Genomic DNA, 17,818 nt, shown 5'->3' on the forward strand with positions numbered 1-17,818 from the left:
AGACCTGGAAGAGCTCCTGGCTTCGGATCAGCACAGCACTGGCCGTTACACTCACTTGGGGAGTGAATCACCGGATGGAAGATCTTCCTCTCTGTCTCTCCTCCCCCCCTGTATATCTGACTTTGCAATGAAAATAAAAATAAATCTTAAAAAAAAAAAAAAAAAACAAGTGGAAAATACAACCACACCAGGAAAACAGCACTTTTAACAGATTCATGAAAGTCTGATTACACCTTGTACATGTCAAGACGAGGGACACAGGCACTCAGCGACTCTGCTGAGAGAGCTATCCTCGCAAGAACGCCATCTGGCCCTTGAAACTGCAGGAATGCACCCCCTTCGATGCGTCCTGGAAAGGACAGGCAAGAGGTTGGCATTCCTGATTTCTTCTGAGGTCATGAAGGACCAGAGAGCAGTAAAGGACTGTGACCCATATGAGTGTGTCAAAATTTGTGCTGAGAAACACAGCAAGAACCCAAATGCATGGTCAGGACACAAACGCAGAAGCTGGTAGCAGAGGTGCAGCACTGACTCGGCAGCCGGCTCCCACCACGGCAGCAGCTCCACGTCGGGCCACCTCCAGAGTCAAGACTGCCAGAGCAGCAGTCGGCCACGTGGTCAGCTCCCCGAGAGCCCTGGGGTGTCAGGCAGGGTTCCCACAGCTGGGTTATCATCAATGAGCAAATGAGACACCAGTTCACTTTCTCATGAAGCTTACATTCTATTGGCAAGTTTAAGACAATAAATAAAAATACCTAGCATGTGTGTAGCAACAAAGGCTGAGAAGAAAAATGTAAAATAGGAAGGGAGGTGGACAGACAGGAGGAGCCCGGCAAAGAGGGTAGCTTTGGATCTAGGGTCACTGAACAAAGACCCAGTAGAGGAGGAAACAAAATGAAATCAACTCCCTCAGTGGGTACAGCATGTGCAGAGGCCCAGCAGCATGAGCCTATGTGTGTGCGCAGTGTGTGCGGTGAAGAGCATGGAGGCCTATGTGGTTTGGACAGGAAAAAGTGGGGCAGTAACAGAGGAGGAACGCGAGTCGTGGCATACAGGCCATGGGATTCACTCCTAGAGAGACGCAGAGCCGTGTGGGTATGACCAGAGGAGCACAGGATCCAGCTCTGTGTTTAATAAGATGGCTGGCTGCTGCATGAGCATCCGACCAGGGCAAGGCCAAGGGCAGAGGCAGAGACAGGCATGGAGGTGTTGCCCTCAGCCAGGGTGGAGATCAAGGTCATGAGGACGAGGCCGGGGCGGGAAGGGTGCTGAGAAGCAGCTGAGTGCTTGGTACATTCTGAAAAACAAGCCAGCCGGACGGGCTCACCAGCCAGACACAAAACCGAGGTCAGTGCTGTGCATGGTGAGTCGGTTCAGATGTTCCTACCACATGCCAGTGGAGATGATGAAGTGGCTACGAGGTATACAAATCTGGGGGTCAGAGGAAAGACCCACTCTAGAGAGAGAAATCTGGAGTGACCTTGCATTGGCAGCCTTAAAAGCCGCAAGGCTGCATAGGGACCACCTGGGAAAACGGGCAGGAACAGCAAAGATCCCTGGAGCAGGAGTAGGGAGGAACTGCCAACAGTACAGAACTGCAGCCAAAAGTTTTCCCATTCCCCTTCTCCAAGAACCCCAGCTACACTGGACAATCCTCTGAGAAGCAGCAGCCACACTCACACACTATTTCACAAAATTCAACTCTCCTGGTCCAGAGGCAGGATCATCCCACCTCTTCCTCACAGACTGAGCTGGAAGACAAAAGGAAAACCCATGGCATCAGGCCAGTGCTGCCTTACCTTTCAGAGTAAGCTGAGACTTCTCAAAAGGCAGGGCCACTCCTGGTCGGCTGGAACTGGCAGATGCCATGTCATCACCGTGAAACTGCAAGACAGACAGAGCCGTGGATTTAGAGGGTCCCTGGCAAGAAGGCTGGAGAACCCAAGCACTCGGTCCTTTTTGTTTTTTTTTTTAAGATTTATGTATTTTTATGGGAAAGGCAAATTTACAGAAAGAAAGAGAGACAAATATCCTCCATCCACTGGTTCACTCCCCAAGTGGCCACAAAGGCCGGAGCCAAACCTATCTGACCAGAACAGAAGCCTCTCCTGGATCTCCAATGCAAACACAGGGTTCCAAGGCCTTGAGCCATTCTCTTCCGCTTTCCTAGGCCGTAAGTAGGGAGCTGGACAGGAAGTGGAGCAGCCAAGACACAAACCAGTGCCATTATGGGATGCCAGCACTTGAAGGTATAAGATTAGCGAGCTGAGCCATGGCACCAGCTCTAGCACTTGGTCTTCATATTAAAACTTAAAGGGAGGGCCCAGTGGCGTGGCCTAGCGGCTAAAGTCCTCGCCTTGAATGCCCCGGGATCCCATATGGGCGCCGGTTCTAATCCCGGCAGCTCCACTTCCCATCCACCTCCCTGCTTGTGGCCTGGGAAAGCAGTCGAGGACGGCCCAAAGCTTTGGGAACCTGCACCCGTGTGGGAGACCCAGAAGAGATTCCTGGTTCCCAGCTTCGGATCGGCGCAGCACTGGCCATTGCGGCTCACTTGGGGAGTGAATCATCGGATGGAAGATCTTCCTCTCTGTCTCTCCTCCTCTCTGTATATCCGACTTTCCAATAAAAATGAATAAATCTTTAAAAAAAAAAACTTAAAGGGAACAGAGACAGGAATATACTGACACCTGCCCAACAGTGGCTCCCGCACTGCCTGTCTGGCACTGACTACTGAATCTGGTTGGGCCTGGGAGAGTATAGAAAGGACAGGGGAGCTAAGTGACAGCCATGTCTGGAGGAAGAAGTCTAAAAAGATCTCTCCAAAAGCAAAGTCACAGCTTTAACAACAAAATGACAATGAATCCAGGTTCGTTTGTTTGGCCAAAGACTGGAACCGGCTTCTCCAAAGATATGCCAAGATTGTGGCTGGCAAACCCTTGAGAAGAGGAGTGCCCAGTGGCCGGCTCTGGCTGGACGCCCAAGTCCACCTCGCGCTCTCAAAGGGCCTTTCACTCATCCAGGGCTTTGGAGCATTGGTATTTGTCATTTGACAAATATTGGTTCACTGTATCAGGTGGATACTCCAACGGTTTAACGTATTTTGTTGTACAATACCAAAAGAGCACATTTGTGAATATCCCTACTGTTCTCATCAGGAAAGTGAGCACAGCATAGCTGTCGAGCTGCTGGTGGTACATACGGGTGTTCCAAAACTCCAGTTTTCACTTAAGGAATCATGGCTTGTCATTGGCAACAAACATAGCCAGTTGCTTTCCTTGAAATGTCAGGCTCACTTCATTCATTTTGAAAAAAAAAAAAAAAAAAGTCTGTCAAATGCTCAAGCCTAGTACTTTCAGTTTGTCTGATACTTGCTTTTTAAGCAAGAATGGTATTTCAGAAAAAAAAAAAAAAAACAACAACAGCTCCTGATTCAAACACTGCACAAGGGCCTTTTCTCAGCACACCTTTCATTTTTTCAAAGATATGAAGTGTGCGAGGTGTAGCTCTAATTTTAATGTAGAGAATATTGGAAAGACGTGTTCAAGTCAAGACTTAATAAAAACTGATGGATTTTACTGCTTCATCAAGGTCATCCTTTAAAAAGAAAAAAAAATACTTTTTTTGGAAGGATTTACAGAGACAGGGAGGGAGAGACAGAAAAAGATCTTCTACCCAAAGATTTACTCTCCAAATGTCACCAACAGCTAGGGACGGGTCAGGTCTTCCATGGGGGTGGGAGCAGGAGTCTAAAACCTTGGCCATATTTTGCTGCTTTTCCCAGGCCATCAGCAGGCAGCTGGATGGGAAGTAGAACAGACGGGTCTCAAATTGGCACCCTTAAGGGATGCCAGCATCGCAGGCAGTAGCTTTATCCGTTGCCTCAATGCTGACCCACATCAAGGCCATTTTCAGTGAGACTGGCTGCTGCTTCTCTGGTCATTCAGTGTACTGTGGCCAAGCACATGATGGCAGCAGCACAGCTGGATCCCTGTTGGGCACGGGACAGCTTTATTTACATGCTTCTGCACCAACAGTGTAAAACAAGATCACAGTGAAAAGGCCAAGAAAGACTCTGTTATTATGAAAACACTTCTGACCTTGCAAGCCCCAAAGAGTCTTGGAGGCTGAGAATCATGCTCAGGAAGTGCTGCATAAAATACTCTAAAAGTCCTGCTCAATTTCACAGCACAATAGCTTCTTCCGTGCCATCTGTGTGTGGTCTCTCCTCCTAACTCTACTTTTCACGGTTGTTCAGCCTTAAGACATGATTATTGGGCCTGGCGCTGTAGCCTAGCAGCTAAAGTCCTCACCTTGAACACGCCAGTAACCCATATGGGCACAAGTTTTAATCCTGATGGCCCCACTTCCCATCTAGTTCCCTGCTTGTGACCTGGGAAAACAGTTGAGGATGGCCCAAAGCCTTGGGGCCCTGCATGTGTGTGGGAGACCCAGAAGAGGCTCTGGGCTCCTGGCTCCGGATTGGCTCAGCTCCAGCTTTTGAGGACACTTGGGGAGTGAAACAGCAGGCAGAAGAACTTCCTCTCTTTCCTTCTCTATAAACCTGACTTTCCAAGAAAAATAAATACATCTTTAAACAACAAAAAAAAGATGTTTTAGTTCTTTTAGTCTAAATATCTGTCAGCAAAGCAGTAAAAAGATCAGCTTTCTTTGCTGCCCCTCAAGTTGGAAAGACATCAGCATTCTGACAGCGAGTATCGGCGAGAGGTCTCATCAGCTTGGCAGGCAGCACAGATCTGATGTCACCCGGCCACCGCCAGCAGCCTGAAAGACCCAGAGACAGCGTCCCCTAGGATTCTATTCCAGGGGGACACTCCAATACAGGCAGAAGGAGCCATGTGCAAGCAAAGCAACGCTCCCGACAGCAAAGGCCTATGAGACCCAAAGGCCCACGAATGCGGCAATGGTGACACCCTTATCTCTAAAACGGGCCGCCATCCAGCTCATGAACCGACACAGAACTACTGTACACGCTGCTGCAGATGCAGTGTGACAGCACGGAGGGCAGGGAGCCACGCTAAGCCTGGAACAGAAGTTTGTGCTGAGGCAGCAAAGGAGAGGGCAGAACAGTTGGAGCAAGCAGGGAGAGCTATCGCAGCAACATCTCATCTTTAAAAAAGAATTCTGAAGCAAATACGACAAAATGTTCAAACTCATTAAGTCCAGATGGCGGTTCTTATGACTGTTTGTTATCTTAGTATCTGAACCATTTTATGCGTTTGATCTTTTCCATAACTGAATAACAATCTTAAAGGGAAAAAGAGATCCTATCTTGAGGAATGAAGGAAAGATTAATGACTATAAATTAAGCTTTAGGGTTTTTAGTATAACAGGTTAAAGTTCTAAAAGCTGGAGGTTCATTATTTATAGACTTTAAAAATAAAAGAATCTTTTACAAATCTTCACATCTCCTGGGAGCGTTCCTTCCCAAGGCCACTCAAGAAGGGCAGTTATTCAATGTGCTTCTTAGCCTCGTGGCTGAGATCGAGCAATACATGCTTGTTCTCCGGGGTGTCAGCTGGTTTTAGCTTTTGGTCCTAACTCAGCGAATGCAAATCCTAACTCCCCGAGGCCTTAAATGGGAGAAAGAGCAAACCTTGTGATCTATAGTTCATGGTCCCACAACAAAATCATCTGGATAAACCCTAAAGAAGAAACAGAGCCAACTGGGGAGCAGGTGACTCAGGGTAAACAGGGCCGCCATGGCTTCCGCCTCCTCAGGTGTCTTTCTCAATCACAGCCCGTCGTTTGTTAACTGTAATCCATGTTGTTGCACGAGGCCTGGTCTTCAGTTCCACATTCAAAGGGCTGGTAGCACCCTGACATTACCAGGAAGGTATTTAAGATTGTAAAGGCTTTCCAGACTCCAATAAAGAAAAACAACCATGGGCATGGAAGGGAAGGCAGACCCCAACACTGTGAAAGTACAACAACCTGGTGGCCCCTGTGTCAAGCTCTCACCTTAGACACAGTTCCCAAGGCAGCAGCACCGGAGCTAACCCCAGCAGGCACTCCAGGTGGTATGGAACCTGAGTGCGGCCTTTACACCTGTCTCAGCAACACACAAAGGACTGCACGCTTACTCAGGTGTTTTTTCCCTAACGTGGGTAGGAAGTAACTGCAGCCAAGTAATTACAAAAAAAAAAAAAGCAGGGATAGTATAAGTCTCACACAGGCTGTGGAAGAGGGAGAATGTTTAAAATACAATGAAAGGCTACAGACATGTGGCGAACCACATAAATGAAGTTAGCAACAGATTTATTGAAAGAGGAAGGGAGAAGTCAAACCTTGTGCCCTAAGCCTGCTAGATCTACTCAAATCTCAGAAACATAAATATCACACTGTCTTCCGAACATATCTGACATGTGAGCACTGATACACATTTCTAAAATAGGGCCTCTGTAAGGGACTGTATACAGTCGCCCCTCTGTATTAGCAAGCAAGAGACAGAACCATGAGTCTCCCAGAAGGCTGCACCGAATGTGAGGCCTCCAGGCACGGCTGAAGGCGGGGAACATCACCCAACTCTAGAACATGACTGTTAGGGCTGCGGAAACGCCCAGTCCCACCTGCAACGCACAGCAACCACAATGGCACCAGACCAGAGCACAGCGCAGTGCTTTCAAGTTCGGGGCTGTTATGTCCACCTAGAATCACAGAACCAAGAAGACGGCAACGACATTTCCAGCTTTGCAAAGTCTCAAAAAGAGTAACTTCCAAAACGGGCTTTCTGAGAAAGCCACTGAAACATGTACTTCATGAGGAGGAAAGAATCAAGATGGAGGATCCTGGGTATTTACACAGAGGGACAAGAGGAATTCCTGGATTCGTGACACAGACATCCCAGGCTTTGCTGGGCGGCAGACCTGGACAGCAGCCAGTCAGAGGCAGGCGGTACAGGACGTGTCATTTCCAAGAAATTAAATGGAAGAAACAGGTGACAAGACTCACGCCACTGCACTGAACGAAGTACAGCAGCTTTATTAGAACGCTGGAGGAAAACTTAACTCCTGGAAAAACAAGAGCTGTTTGACAAGGGAAAGCTAATCCTGGAATATCATGAGGCTCAACTGGGAATGTGATTTGTGATCATAAGCTCAAACACAGAATTGTTTAACTTCTCTGAGCTCACCTAACATTTTTTAAAGATTGATTTGCTTGACAATACCCTTGGAACATTCTTCTCCATATTAGGGTTTCTAAGATGATATCAGGGGACATCTTCATCCCTGGTACTGATACAGGTTGACAGCTGAGAACAGCATCCCCATACAGGAAAAAAGGGAAGAAAAGGAAAAATTGGAAGCATTTGTCCTACCTCCTCTCCCCGACACCTCGACCCTCTGCACCCTATTCAATAGTCTTCATGGGTTACATCAACTATGTAAACAACATTCAAAATAAAATAAAATAAAATAAAATGGAAACAATATTTGGGCCCAGCACAGTAGCCCAGTGGTTAAAGTCCTCGCCTTTCACGTGCTGGGATCCCATATGGATGCTGGTTCATTTCCCAGCAGCTCTACATCCCATCCAGCTTCCTGCTCGTAGCCTGGGAAAGCAGTCAAGGACGGCCTAAAGCCTTGGGACCCTGCACCCAGGTGAGATCCAGAAGAAGCTCCTGGCTCCTGGCTTCAGATGGGCTCAGCTCCAGCCATTGCAGCCACTTGGAAAGTGAACCAGTAGATGGAGGAATTTTCGCTGTCTCTCCTTCTCTATATAAACCTGACTTTCCAATAAAAATAAATCTTAAAAAAAAAAAGATTTGCTTGAAAGGTAGAGCATTAGAAAGAGACAGAAATTCTCTACCTGCTGGTTCACTTCCCAAATGGCTGCAACAGCCAGGCTGCGCCACATTGAACCGAGAAGCCAGGAACTCCGTGTAGGTCTCCGTGCAGGGTCCCATACACCTAGGCTCTCACCTCCTCCCTTCCTAGGCACATTAGCAGGAAGCCAGCTGAGAAGCAGAGCAGTCAACACTCAAATCAGCACTCCAACATGGGATGCTGCCGTCCCCAGCAGTAGCTGCGGTGCAACGCCAGCTCCATCATACAATCTAACGAAAAATGATGATAAGGGAGCAAGTACTTACTCTACACCTACACCCCAGTAAGAGCGCCTGACTCCAGCTTCCTGCCCCTGCAGACCCCAGAAGGCAGCAATGACGCGTCAGTTACAGGGTTACTGCTCCCAAATAGGGAGATGTGGCTAGAGTTCCTGGCTCCCAGCTTCAGCCTGATGTTGAAGACATTTAGAGTATAAATCACACATGGAGAGCTGGCTCTATCAGTAGAAACTATTTTTTTTTAGTCTTAAATTATGACATGACTGTAATAAAAAAAAAAAAAACAGAGGTTTAAGAAGTATGTGTCACCAGAGACTATCCAGAGAGAGCATCCTCTTCTTTCACAGTGCAACAATCACACATAAAGCTCACAACCTAGGAGTTAACAGTAGAAGGATGTCATTTGGAAATACTGAAGTCAGTAACAGAAGACAGCTAAAAAAGTTGCTGTTATCAGGCTCAGCCCTGTGGCCTATCAGCTAAAGTCCTCACCCTGAACACGCCAGGATCTCATATGGGCACTGGTTCTAATCCCTGCAGCCCTGCCTCCCATCCAGCTCCCTGCTTGTGGCCTGGGAAAGCAGTCGAGAACAGCCCAAAGCCTTGGGACCCTGCACCCATGTGGGAGACCCGGAAGGGCTCCAGGCTCCTGTCTTTGAACCAGCACAGCACTGGCCATTGAGGTCTCCTGGGGAGTGAATCATTAGACAGAGGATATTTCTCTCTGTCTCTCCTCCTCTTTGAATATATCTGACTTTGCAATAAAAATAAATAAATCCTTAAAAAAAATGTTGCCGCTACCACTGTGGAACAAAAATCAATAACAAAAAAGGGAAAAGCAAAAACTGCTATTATCTCAAAATGTTATGTTTTTTTTCCTATGTACACACATTATTTGATGCATACACAAAATTCGCCTTCATAGAAGGACAGGCAGGCAACTGGCAGAGCAATTAAGCTGCCGTTTGGAATGCCTGTATCTCCTCTCATGAGGCCTGTGTCTTAGCACCCCCTCTACCCCTAATTCCAGCTATGCACCCTGAAAAATGGCAGATGATGCAAGTTTTGCAGTCACTGTCAGCAACATGTAAGCCCCAGACTGAGTCCTGGGCTCCCAGCTTCTGCCTGGCCCAAACCTGGCTGCTGCGGGCACTTGGGAATGAATCAACGCAAGCAGGGTTTCCATTTGTCTCTGATTCACTCTACTTTCCAAATAAATACATGAATAAGTATTGACAACAGACTAAGTTACCCAGCCCTGATGGAATGATTCTAGGCTTTGGCACTAGCAAGCACCTCAGTCTCCATCATTCTTAACCCAGCTCTGAACCAAGAAGCCCCACTGAGCACTGAACCTAAGAGGAACACACCGGGGTAGAAAACTGAGCCAGAGAAGAACAAAAAATACCCCCAGCACCAAGATTTTATTTCTGACTAAGCAGCGGTAGGCGCAGGCAGGGCTGCTTATTTCTAAACATAGAGGAGCCTAGCATCCACTGACACGGCTTTCTTCTTTCCAACACCAGAGCTTCTCTCTTGGCCTCTTCCTCTGTCCAGCATTAAGTAGCTCTCCATTCTCCAAAGGCCCATACTGAAAAACGATCACACAGAATCAAACTTTACCAAATGACATCCGTATAAAAATCAAGCACATTAAAAAAAAAGGGAGGGACACAGAGAGAGAGGTAGAATCCTGGAAGCACAGTTGAATCACAGGTTAATAAAACAGCAGATCTCATGACTAAACAAGAAGCAAAAGGCATGGAAAAGTTCAGAGGACTGGGCAGGAGCCCAGTGCAGTAGCCTAGTGGGTAAAGTCCTCGCCTTGCCTGTGCCAGGATCCCACATGGGCACTGGTTCATTTCCTGGCTACTCCACTTCCCTTCCAACTCCGTTTGTGGCCTGGAAAAGCAGTCGAGGACGGCCCAAAGCCTTGGGATCCTGCACCCTCGTGGGAGATCCAGAGGAAGCTCCTGGTTCCTGACTTTGGATCAGCTCATCTCCAGCTGTTGTGGCCACTTGAGGAGCGAACCAGCAGACAGAAGATCTTTCTGTCTCTCCTTCTCTTTGTATCTACTTTTCCAATAAAAAAAAAAAAATCTTATAAAAAAAAAAAAAAAAGACGGACTGGAATCAAAAGCAAACAGCACCTTCCCTTTTGTTCCACCTCTCAGAAGTTCCAGAGTCCATAACGGCTATGACTCAAAATCACCCAAGAGCAGCTCCCACTGGGGTTGATTGACCTCAGTGGGGTTTTGTGTTGCTAGCTCCAAACTCCCCATCTAAGGATGGAACCCCAGATGTGATTTTGAAAACCGGAACTCGGCTGCTCCCTTCCTCACGATGTTACCTCGCATTAGGTGGCTCTGCCCATCTGAGGGAGGGTGTTTATTTCAAATCTGTAACACCGTGCAACACTCAGCAAGGACGTGCTAGACGCATGTTTGATTAGACATTAAAAATCCATTATCGGTTAGAACAGTCTCTTTCCCATCCTTCCTGGAGGTCTCTGAGTTGATTGCTAGGCCAGAATGCCAGATGGATTCCAGAAACTGGCACTACAAAGAGGCAGAGTTGGGAGAACAGCTTCCTTCAGAAAAACCAGCCCATTAGCCTGCGGTTTGCAAAAGGGTTTGTAAGCGAAAAGGAGAGAAAACCAGCTCGTCCAAGACAGACCACACTGCTGTGCTGTAGTTAAAACAGCTACTTTGGAGCCCTACGAGATCTCAGGAGCTAACGTCCAGCAAGAATCACTCATCTTCATCACATGTCCATGCTACTCCCTGCGTGACCTCAGCCATCTCCTCACTGCAAATATGATACCAGCTCCAAAATGTTTCTTTCCAGACCAAACCTGTTTCTACACCTGCCTACAGTACCTTCACTTGGAGGTCTGTGATAAATCCTACAATGTGGATGTAAATAAAACTGCGTTCCCTCTCTGCTCTTAGTCTTTCCCAGCCTAGTTGACAACAACTCCTCTCTTCGGGGTACTCAGACTGGAGACCCTGGAGTCACTCTGGATGCAGTTCATCCTCCCGTCTGACTCAGCTCACACACAAACCCTACAGGTTGTACCTGAAAACACACCAAGGATGCATCCCTCAACTGCAGCGTGTCACTGGCTGTGTCCCTCATCTCTCAGTTCTACACCAGCTCCCCTCCACTCCTCCTCCACACAGCAGCCAGAGTCTATTAAAAGGCAAGGGAAAGCCAGTACCATGGCTTAAGAGGCTAATCCTCCACCTTTGAGAGTGAACATCTCATACGGGCAACAGTTTATGTCCTAGTTCCTCCACTTCCCATGCAGCTCCCTGCTTATGGGGTGGAAAAGCAGCAGAGGATGGTCCAAGTTGTGGGGACCCTGAACCTACATGACAGACTCAGAGGAGGCTTCTGGTTTCAGACTGGCTCTGGCAGTGGCGGCATTTGAAGAGTGAACCAGCATATGGAAGCTCTTTCCCTCTCTACCTCTCCATCTCTTTACAAATCTGCCATTCAAATAAAAAGAATACAAATCTCAAAAAACAGAAAAAAAAAAAAAAAAGCAGGTGGATTATGTCCACACTACTGCTCAGAACCCTCAAACAGCTCACCTCCTGTTGGAAACCAGCATCTCTGCAATGGCCTACTAAGCCCTCCAAGACACACAGCTCCCTCTCCCCACGCCCAGCACCACCCTGATACCATCCTCCCTGCTCTGGCAACCAGGCCGGCCTCCTTGTTGCTCCCCACGCCTTCCCTAGCGCCCCTTCTCCAGGGCTTTTATGCTCACTCCTCCCTGTCTGCACTACTGTTCCCTCATTCAGCCACAGGGCTCCTTCTCCCCAGCTTCCTGAGACCTGCATTCAGACATGACCTCCTTAGGGAGGCTTTTCCAAAGACCTTAGATTTAAAACTGCCTCCCAGGGAAGTGTGTTGGGTGTAAGAGTCGGGTTACCAGTTGGGACACCAGGAACCAATATAGGAGTGCCTGGTGGGCATCCTAGTTCCCCAGCTTCTGAACTATCTTCTTGGTACTGCACTAGCAGGTGACGGATGACGGCTCAAGCAGTCACCATGGAGACCTGAATTGAGCTCCAGGTTCCCAGATTTGGCTTGGCCCAACCCTGGCTGTTGCAGGCATTTGGGAAATGAACAACCAGATGGGAGATCTCTCTCTTTCAAGTAGATTTATTTTTTAAAAGATGTATCTACTGATTCACGTCCCGGCTGCTCCACTTCCCTTCCAGCTCCCTGTTTGTGGCCTGGGAAGATGGCCCAAAGCCTACAGACCCTACACGCGCATGGGAGACCCAGAGGAAGCTCCTGGCTCCTGGCTCCTGGCTCCTGGCTTCAGAATGGCTCAGCTCCAGCCATTGCAGCCTCCTGGGGAGTGAACCAGCACAATGGCTCCATAGGCTAACCCTCTGCCTGCTGGCATCAGCATCCTATTTGGGTGCCAGCTCGTGTCCCGGCCACTCTGTTTCCAATCAAAGCGCCTGCTTATGGTTTGGGAAATCAGTAGAAGATAGCCCAAAGCCTTGGGACCTTGCACCCACGTGGGAGGACCAGAGGAGACACCTGACTCCTGGGCTTTGGATCAGCTCAGCTCCAACCACTGTGGTCATTTTGGGAGTGAAGCAGTGGACAGAAGCTTTCTCTCTCCCTTTTTCTATAAATCTGCCTTTCCAATGAGAAACAAGCAAATCTTAAAAAAAAAAAAATAAAGTTACTTGCAACTCTACCCAACACACCACATTCTTCTTCACTGCCTTATTCTAATAGCTATTTTGCCTGGTTGATTCTTTATTGCAGCTTTTCCCAGCAGAATTCAAGGCCCACAAAGGTGAGGGGCTTGGACTTTCCTGTGTGCTTCTATCTTCCTGCTACATAGACTAGTTCTGTCTGAAAGAAACAAAGTGGGAGCCCTGTTTTAATTTTCTAGAAAGCACATTTTAAAAAGCAAAATTAGAAATATGAGATCAATTATATTTAGCCCATTATTTCAAAAACAGCATTATTAATAACTTACACTTATGTGATCACTTACTATGCTAAAAAACACCCACAAGATACTGGATTTTTTTCCTATGCTGTCTCCCAGTCTTTGCATGGCCTTAATGCTTCCCGTCCCTCTCCAAAGCTCACCAGTACCATGCAGCCACTGGCAGTGCCTCAGCGGGACTTGGCGTGGCAAGGGTCCTTGCAACACTGATGGGCCAAGCACAGCAGTGCTCTGGTTTGAATGTTTCCCCGAAATCTCGTGTTGTAAGATGCTTAACCAGCAAAGCAAGTGGTGGAGGGAGCGGGGGCGAGGGTTCTTCACTATCACAAAAACAGGTTTTCCGGGAAAGGAGTTCAGCCTCTCTTCGCTCACTCCACGTGACGCCCTCCACCATGCTACAACACAGCGAGAAGGCCCTCATCAACTGCAGCCCCTCCACCGCAGACTTCCCATCTGACAGACCAGGATTCACACACAGTTCTCTCACGCAGAAGTGACCCGGACTGTGCTGTTAGTACAGCACAACAGACTAGGACAGACACTGACCAGGTGCCCACCACACGCCAGGCACTGGGTCAGCAGTCAAGGAAAGCCAGTAAAATCTGAACCCTGGAGCCCAGCACGATAGCCTAGCGGCTAAAATCCTCGCCTTCAACGCGCCAGGACCCAAATGGGCGCCAATTCTAATCCCAGCGGCTCTGCTTCCCATCCAGCTCCCTGCTTGTGGCCTGGGAGAGCAACTGAGGATGGCCCAAAGCCTTGGGACCCTGCACCCGCATAGGAGACCCAGAAGCAGCTCTGGGCTCCTGGCTTCAGACTGGCTCAGCTCTAGCCATTGTGGCCACTTAAGGAGTGAACCATCGGACAGAAGATCTTCCACTCTGTCTCTCCTCCTCTCTATATATCTGCCTTTCCAATAAAAATAAATATATCTTTAAAAAAAAATCTGAACCCTGTCCCTGAGGGATCTGTAGTCTAGCAGGAAGAGATCAGTGTCAAGAAAGAGTAAAAAAAAAAAGTCTTAAAACAACTCCCTCAAGTTGACCTGTCCCTTGTCAAATAGGCCAAACACCATCCTCCCCTAACTCACCTCAGCTACAACAAAAAGTTAACTTCTAGATGTTCCTATACACTCCAGACACAGTAATACATTAATAGATACACAGTCGTTTTGTTTTCCTACTGGTCACCCACAATGACTCAGGGCTCCCAAGTTTGCATTTGTGAGCATGGCTTCTGCACATTTCAGCAAACGTTTATAGAAGGAGGAGGATGAACGGCTCCCACACGGGTATTTCATCTCAACATCACGCAGCAGGTCAGGAGAAGGAACACACAACTCAGACCTCTAGGTGACCCCACCTAGTTACAGCTTGTCAAGATAAGCAGTCACATGGTCAGGGAAGTTGAATAATTTAAACCAGAGAGAAAGTTGTCCGCAGACAGGCCAAGGCGGTTCTGTCCAGCTGGGCTAGGTCAGGGTCAAGAGGGTAGGCTGCAACCTCCCTACAGCCAGAGAAACGAGCCCCCAGCTTTCTTTCTTTTTTAAGCCCTGAGCGCGACTTGATGAGGCAAATATATATATATATATATATACATGTGTATATATATATATATATATATATATATATATATATATATATACACACACATATACACACACACACAGACACACACACATTCTCAAAGAAAAGATGATCTGGAATGATTAGATTCCCAACAAGCGGAAGCCCTACACCTGCAGGACTAAGTGGGTGTGCCGAGAGCAAGATTCTGTGACCCACCCCCAGAAGTTTACAGACTGGCAAGGACCGAAATCAAAGTCTCCAAGCACGAGCCTGCCCCAAGACGCGGCAGGGAAGACGGCCTGAGGTCGGGAAGCAGCTCCCCGACCTGTAACCCTTCCCCTCTCAGCGACTCCCCCTTCCAGAGCCCCACAGACACCTCCCCGGTCCGCCCACTCGGCTCCCGGAGGCTCGCGGCTCCTCCAGCCGCTCCCCGGCCGCTCAGCCCGCGGCGGCCCCGGCGCGCCCACCCCGCTCGGGCGGGAGCCGGGACACCCCTCCTCGGAGGCCGGAACCGCCGCGCCAGGCCCCTCCCACAGGAAGCCGCCGCCCCCCGGCGCCCGGGCCGCGCCGCTGCCCCCAGCAGCAGGCCCGGTCCCCCCCGCGCGCCGCCCGCCGCCCCCGGCCCGCTCGGCGCCGCCCGCCGCGCTCGCCGCACCCGCCGCGCCCCCCGCGCCAGCGCTCGCTACCTGCCCGGGCCCGAGAAGCGGCGCTCAACTCCTCTCCCACTTCCGCCTTCCACCGCCCGCACTCGGGCCGGGTCACGTGACCGCGCGCGGTCACCTGACCCGGAAGAGGCTGGCCGGGCGCTCAGGTGCTGGCCACCTAGGCCTGGGCGGCGAGGATCTGCCCCGGGTGTCTGTGTCCGTGTGTTTAATCGGGAGCTTTGGCCGCCCGCCGGATGCTGTCGTATAAATTGAGCGCTCCCCGAGTGTCAGACGCTGCCTTCAGTCTGCTCGGCAACCCGGGAGAGGTGCGTGCTATGATACAGACCCATTTTACAGGTGCAAAGAACACCTATTTCAATGGAGTCAACAAATTACGAATATTTGAGCTCCTTAACTTAAAGTAAAATCTCAGATCTGCGTCTGCTCCATCATACGGCATGCAGCATGCTTCTACTTCTAAAAGGAAATAAATAAGCTTTGATCGTCAAAATCAAATTCCATTGGGCTGCTTGAATTTGTGTTGACTTTACTGCAAGACACAAACAATAACATCTCAGTAAATGACAAAAACTAAGTGTGGTGAGAAAAAAAGAAAAATTTAAATTTATCCTTGGGTGAAAATCTGACCTCAAACATAGGGACTGATGCACAGGCAAGGGTGCACTTTGTTTCCACGGACAGAGGATTAGTGTGAAACATCACCACACCAGGCCCCATAAAGTTAAAACCCAGCCTGGGACCCAGGTCCAGCACCATGGCTCAGTGGCCAAATCCTCCCTTTGTATGTGCCAGAATCCCATATGGTCATTGGTTCTAGTCCCGGCAGCTCCACTTCCCATCCAGCTCCCTGCTTGTGGCCTGGGAAAGCAGTCGAGGACGGCCCAAAGCCTTGGGACCCTGCACCTGCATGGGAGACCTGGAAGAAGCTCCTGGTTCCTGGCTTCGGATCAGCTCAGCTCCAACTGTTGTGTCCATTTGGGGAGTGAACCAGCAGATAGAAGATCTTTCTGTCTCTCCTTCTCTCTGTAAAACTGCCGTTCCAATAAAAATAAATAAACATTTACAAACCAACCTGGCACAGTCGGTCCAGTGAATGAAAGATCTGCCTCTCCCTCTGTCACTGTGCTTATCAAGAAAATAAATCGAAGGAGGGGGGCATTAAGAAAATTGTGTCAGGGCCCGGCGGCGTGGTCTAGCGGCTAAAGTCCTCACCTTGAAAGCCCCGGGATCCCATATGGGCGCCGGTTCTAATCCCGGCAGCTCCACTTCCCATCCAGCTCCCTGCTTGTAGCCTGGGAAAGCAGTTGAGGACGGCCCAATGCTTTGGGACACTGCACCCGCGTGGGAGACCCGGAAGAGGTTCCAGGTTCCCGGCATCGGAGCGGCACGCATCGGCCCGTTGCGGCTCACTTGGGGAGTGAATCATCGGACGGAAGATCTTCCTCTCTGTCTCTCCTCCTCTCTGTATATCTGGCTGTAATAAAATGAATAAATCTTTAAAAAAAAAAAAAAAAAGAAAATTGTCTCAGTTACTCAGTTCAGCTCTGGGAAATGTCCCCAAAATGCAAGTCATTAGCATGCCCCTCAATGCCTAAACCCTCCCTGGATTTCCACACCTCAAAACCTTTGCCCTGGTGAGCCTCCACATTCAACTCCAACACTGAAGGCGCTCCCCGGCAGTACACACACCCCACCCTGCTCAGAGCTTTTGTAACAGCCAACAACCCATGGCAGAATAAAATAGTTGAATGTGTGTTTGCAGGCTATATGGGGACCCTTCTAAGGCTTTGGGGGTGGTGGAGCTTCGGGACTGTTACAAGCATAAAAAAGAGTGAAAATGCCCTCCGGGGAAAAAATGTCAAGAACCTTTTTCTATTAATAATTATCCTTGGTGTTTCCTGGCATGTAAATCCCAGGAATCCTAATCTTTTCTTTCTCCTGGCTAGTCCCCTAGATCAGTGGTCACAATCGTACAGCCCTCAGGTCAGCAGCACCAGCACGATGCTCCACCCAGCCCTTCCCAGTCAGACAAGGGCCCAAGGCCCAGTGACCTGGTCACAGCAGCCCGGCAGACAACTACGACGCCAGTGTCGCTGCAGCCTCAGCATCAATGAGATCTAACCAGAGGAATGAGTCTTTGCTCAAATACTTTTGTTGGTAATGCCTTCCATTAAAAAAAAAAAGGGGAATAAAAGAACTTTAACAATTGTAGAGAAAGCTTGAGGCACGCAGGAGAACCTTAACCTTCTTCCTAAATGAAAATGCCCGAAGTTTTCAGATGGAGGTTCCCAGAAAAGGTAGGTTAGGGAATAAGACTGCAGTTGGGCATAAGCCTTTGGGAGATTGTTCCTTTGTCAAAGTTATTTGAGAGGAAAGGGAGAAAGAGAGAATTTCATCTGCTGATTTGCTCCCCACTTCTGCTTGAGCCAGGGAGAAGCCAGGAGCCTGGAATTCAATCCTGATCTTCCAAGTGATGCCCTTCTCTGCTCAGCTGCCTCACAGGGCGGGCATA

At 49.0% G+C, this 17,818-nt stretch overlaps 1 protein-coding gene across 2 annotated transcripts in view; it reads right to left on the reverse strand.

The window, feature by feature from the left end:
• Nucleotides 1-15,426, reverse strand: part of WWP2 (WW domain containing E3 ubiquitin protein ligase 2) — a 122,272-nt gene extending 106,846 nt beyond the window's left edge. Inside the window, exons 1-2 of one of the 2 annotated variants that reach the window (XM_058675112.1) lie at nucleotides 15,328-15,425; nucleotides 1,800-1,884 (exon numbers count right to left, since the gene is read on the reverse strand). In XM_058675112.1, coding sequence (XP_058531095.1) covers nucleotides 1,800-1,869 — 70 coding nt within the window. In that variant the 5' untranslated portion in view covers nucleotides 1,870-1,884; nucleotides 15,328-15,425. Of the gene's footprint in view, nucleotides 1-1,799; nucleotides 1,885-15,327 lie in introns of both variants that reach the window. The other variant, XM_058675113.1, reaches the window with a different exon arrangement.
• Between the last annotated feature and the right edge of the window lie 2,392 nt (nucleotides 15,427-17,818).

This window comes from Ochotona princeps, chromosome 16 (genome assembly GCF_030435755.1).
Source record: "Ochotona princeps isolate mOchPri1 chromosome 16, mOchPri1.hap1, whole genome shotgun sequence".
Taxonomy (NCBI): domain Eukaryota; kingdom Metazoa; phylum Chordata; class Mammalia; order Lagomorpha; family Ochotonidae; genus Ochotona; species Ochotona princeps.